The 4,456-nt window shown below is 40.1% G+C and overlaps 1 protein-coding gene across 1 annotated transcript; it reads right to left on the minus strand.

Annotated features, from left to right (window-relative positions):
• Positions 1 to 367: 367 nt before the first annotated feature.
• On the minus strand, positions 368 to 2,319 carry LOC307180324 (heat shock cognate 71 kDa protein-like; the record flags this gene model as incomplete). Its single annotated transcript, XM_079910513.1, is given in 4 exon segments — positions 368 to 1,782; positions 1,785 to 1,814; positions 1,817 to 2,078; positions 2,082 to 2,319. Coding segments are annotated over 4 exon segments (1,932 nt in total). The 5' UTR covers positions 2,307 to 2,319.
• Between the last annotated feature and the right edge of the window lie 2,137 nt (positions 2,320 to 4,456).

Genomic DNA, 4,456 nt, shown 5'->3' on the forward strand with positions numbered 1-4,456 from the left:
TTAATTTATTTTTGTTTGTTGGTTTTTATATTCCATATATGAATGAAATCATATGGTATTTGTCTTTCTCTGACTTATTTTACTTAGCATAATACCCTCAAGGTCCATGCATATTGTCACAAATAATGCCTATATTTTTTTGCCAATTTTAAATACAGTTTTATTTAAGACATTGCATTTTCCATTTACAATACAGTGCTTGTAAAGTGCAGTGTTATTTCCTTTCCCTGTGCACACATTCCATGTTCAAGTATCAAGAATGCCCAGTTTACTACAGCAGCTCAACTTTAAAACTGCCATAGAATTTGCTACAGATTTGGGTCCTTCAATGTTGTGTGGAACAATGCTAACCCTATGCTAGGCTGGCTTAATCAACCCCTTCAATGGTGGGCCCAGAGGAGGCACCAGCAGATGGGGGAGCTCCACCACCAGGGAAGCCCCTGGGCATTCCTCCTGGCATGCCTCCTGCGCTCTGGTACAGCTTGGTAATGATGGGGTTGCAGACTTTTTCCAGCTCCTTCTGCTGATGTTCAAATTCTTCCTTCTCTGCAGTCTGGTTCTTATCAAGCCGGTTGATTATTTCATTACACTTATCAAGAATCTTCTGTTTGTCCTCATCATTAATTTTGCCTTGAAGTTTCTCATCCTCAACAGTAGCTTTCATGTTGAAAGCATAGGATTCAAGAGAATTCTTCAAAGACACCTTATCCCGCTGCTTCTCATCTTCAGCTTTGTACTTCTCTGCTTCCTGAACCATGCGTTCAATGTCTTCCTTGCTCAAACGGCCCTTATCATTAGTGATGGTAATCTTGTTCTCTTTTCCTGTGCTCTTATGCACAGCAGAGACATTGAGGATGCCATTGGCATCAATATCAAAAGTGAGTTCAATCTGAGGAACACCACGGGAGGCAGGAGGTACGCCTGTGAGTTCAAACATGCCAAGCAGGTTGTTATCCTTGGTCATGGCACGCTCACCTTCATAAACCTGAATGAGTACACCGGGCTGGTTGTCCAAGCAGGTTGTGACAGTCTGTGTCTGCTTGGTGGGAATGGTGGTGCTGCGCTTGATGAGGACAGTCATGACTCCACCAGTAGTTTGAATTCCAAGGGAAAGAGGAGTGACATCCAACAGCAGCAAGTCTTGAACATTTTCAGATTTGTCTCCAGATAGAATGGCTGCCTGGACAGCTGCACCATAAGCAACAGCCTCATCAGGGTTGATGCTCTTATTCAGTTCTTTCCCATTGAAGAAGTCCTGGAGAAGTTTCTGAATCTTGGGGATGCAGGTTGAACCACCCACCAAGACAATATCATGGATCTGAGACTTGTCTAGCTTGGCAGCCCGAAGGGCTTTCTCCACAGGGTCCAGTGTGCCAAGGAACAGGTCAGCATTCACTTCTTCAAATCGGCCACAGGTAATTGAGGTATAGAAGTTGATTCCTTCATAGAGGGAATCAATCTCAATAGTGGCCTGGGTGCTGGAAGAGAGAGTGCGCTTAGCACGCTCACAAGCAGTACGAAGGCAACGGACAGCCTTCTTGTTCTCACTGATGTCCTTCTTGTGCTTGCGCTTGAATTCTGCAATAAAATGGTTGACCATCCGGTTGCCAAAGTCTTCTCCACCTAAGTGGGTATCTCCAGCTGTAGATTTGACCTCAGAGATTCCATCCTCAATAGTGAGGACTGACACATCAAAAGTGCCACCACCTAAATCAAAGATCAGCACATTTCTTTCTGCTCCAACCTTTTTGTCTAAGCAGTAGGCAATAGCTGCAGCAGTTGCTCGTTGATGATTCTAAGTACATTGAGCCCAGAATAGTTCCAGCACATTTGGTAGCCTGACGCTGAGAATCATTAAAGTAAACGGGTACTGTGACAACAGCATTGGTAACAGTCTTCCCAAGGTAGGCTTCTGCTATTTCCTTCATCTTTGTCAAAACCATGGATGACACCTCCTCTGGATAGAAACTTTTTGTCTCTCCCTTGTATTCTACTTGAACCTCAGGCCTGCCTGCATCATTCACCACCATGAAGGGCCAATGCTTCTTATCAGACTGGACAAAAGCATCATCAAATCTTCATCCAATGAGGTGTTTGGCATCAAAAACCGTGTTGGTGGGATTCATTACAACTTGGTTCTTTGCAGCATCACCGATCAATCGTTCGGTATCAGTAAAGGCGACATAGCTTGGGGTAGTTCGGTTCCCCTGATCATTGACAATTATTTCCACCTTTCTGTGCTGGAAGACACCCACACGAGAATAGGTGGTGCCAAGATCAATGCCAACGGCAGGTCCCTTAGACATGGTTGCTGGAGTGCAGGCCCAGGTCCGCTGGAGGAGAAAACAGCAATCTGTAAAGCTGCCGCCACGTTCAATGAGACCCAATGCCTACATTCTTAACCACGGTTATTTACTGCCTCCCAAATAGTCCAGTTTTACCACAGCAGAGGATATATGACGGTTTGGTTTCCCATTCATCGAGAAGGTTTTTTTGATCCAGATAATAGAATGATTATGGTAAAATCTAGACGAAGGGTAAATGGGAGTCTTTGTAACTATTTCTGTAAGTGTGAAATTATTTCAAAATGAAAAATTAACAAAAAAAAGACTGCCCCAAACTATCACTATTTGTAGATAACATGATTTTATATATAGAAAACCCTAAAGACTCCACAAAAAACTGTTAGAATAAGCAAATTCAGTAAACTTGAAGGATACAAAAATCTATATACAAAATCTGTTGTGTATCTATACACTGATAACAAGTTAGCAGAAAGAGAAATTAAGAAAACAATCCCATTTATAATTGCATCAAAAAGAATAAAATACCTAGGAATAAATTTAACCAAGGAGGTAAAAGACCTGTACACTGAAAAATATAAGACAGTAATGAAAGAAATTGAAGAAGACACATATAAATGTAAAGATATTCCATGCTCATGGATTGATAGAATTAATACTGTCAAAATGTCCATACAACCCAACAGACATAGAGAACAAATGTATGGATACCAAGAGGAAAGGGGGAGCGGTGGGAGGAATTGGGAGATTGGGATTGACATATATACACTATTGATACTATGTATAAAGTAGATAACTAATGAGAACCTCCTGTATATAGCACAGGGAGCTCTACTCGATGCTCTGTGGTGACCTAAATGGGAAGGAAATCCAAAAAAGAGGGGATATATGTATACATACACCTGATTCACTTTGCTGTACAGCAGAAACTAACACAACATTGTAAAGCAACTATACTCCAATAAAAATTAATTTTTAAAAATGTCCATACAACCCATACTACAGATGCAATGTAATCCCTGTCAAAATTCCAATGGTATTTTTCACAGAAATAGAACAAACAATCCCAAAGTTTCTATGAAACCATAAAAGACCCTGAATAGCCAAAGCAATCTTAAGAAAGAAGAACAAAGCTGGAGGCATCAAGCTACCTGATTTCAAACTATTTTACAAAGCTATAGTAATCAAAACAGTATAGTATTGGCATAAAAACAGCACAAAGATCAATGGAACAAAACAGAGAGCCTAAAAACAAACCCATGCTTATATGGTCGATTAATCTGTGACAAAGGAGGCAAGAAGATACAATGGGGAAGGGACAGTCTCTTCAATAAAAGGTGCTGGGAAAACTGCACAAACACATGTAAAAGAATGATATTGGACCACTATCTTACACCATACACAAAAATTAACTGAAAATAGATTAAAGACCTGAATGTGAGACCTGAAAACATAAAACTCCTAGAAGAAAACATAAGCAGTAAGCTTCTTAACACAGGTCATAGCAATGATGTTTTTTTTATTTGACACCAAAAGCCAAGGCAATCAAAGTAAAAATAAATAAATGAGACCACATGAAACTAAAACCTTCTGCTCAGCAAAGGGAACCATCAACAAAATGAAAAGGCAACCTACTGAATGGAAGAAAATATTTGCAAATCATAAAGCTGATAAGGGGTTAATATCCAAAATATACAAAGAACTCATACAACTCAACATCAAAACAAACAATCCAATTAAAAAATGGGCGGAGGACCTTAACAGACATTTTCCCAAAAACTACATACAAATGGCCAACAGACAAATGCAAAGATGCTCAACATCACTAATTATCAGGGAAATGCAAATTAAAACCACAACGAGATACCACCTCACACCTGTCAGAATGGCTACTATCAAAAGAACAAGAAATAAACAAGGGTTGATGAGGATGTGGAGAAAAGGGAACCCCAGTGCACTGTTCATGGGAATGTAAACTGGTGCAGCCACTATGGAAAAAAGAATGGAGGTTCCTCAAAAAACTAACAATAGAACTACCATATGACCCAGCAATTCTACTCCTGGGTATTTATCCAAAAAAAGTCAAAACCAAAAACACTGAATTGAAAAGATATATGCACCCCCATGTTCACTGCAGCATTGTTTACAAGACA

Source organism: Stenella coeruleoalba (genome assembly GCF_951394435.1).
Source record: "Stenella coeruleoalba genome assembly, chromosome: X".
In the NCBI taxonomy this organism is placed as follows: domain Eukaryota; kingdom Metazoa; phylum Chordata; class Mammalia; order Artiodactyla; family Delphinidae; genus Stenella; species Stenella coeruleoalba.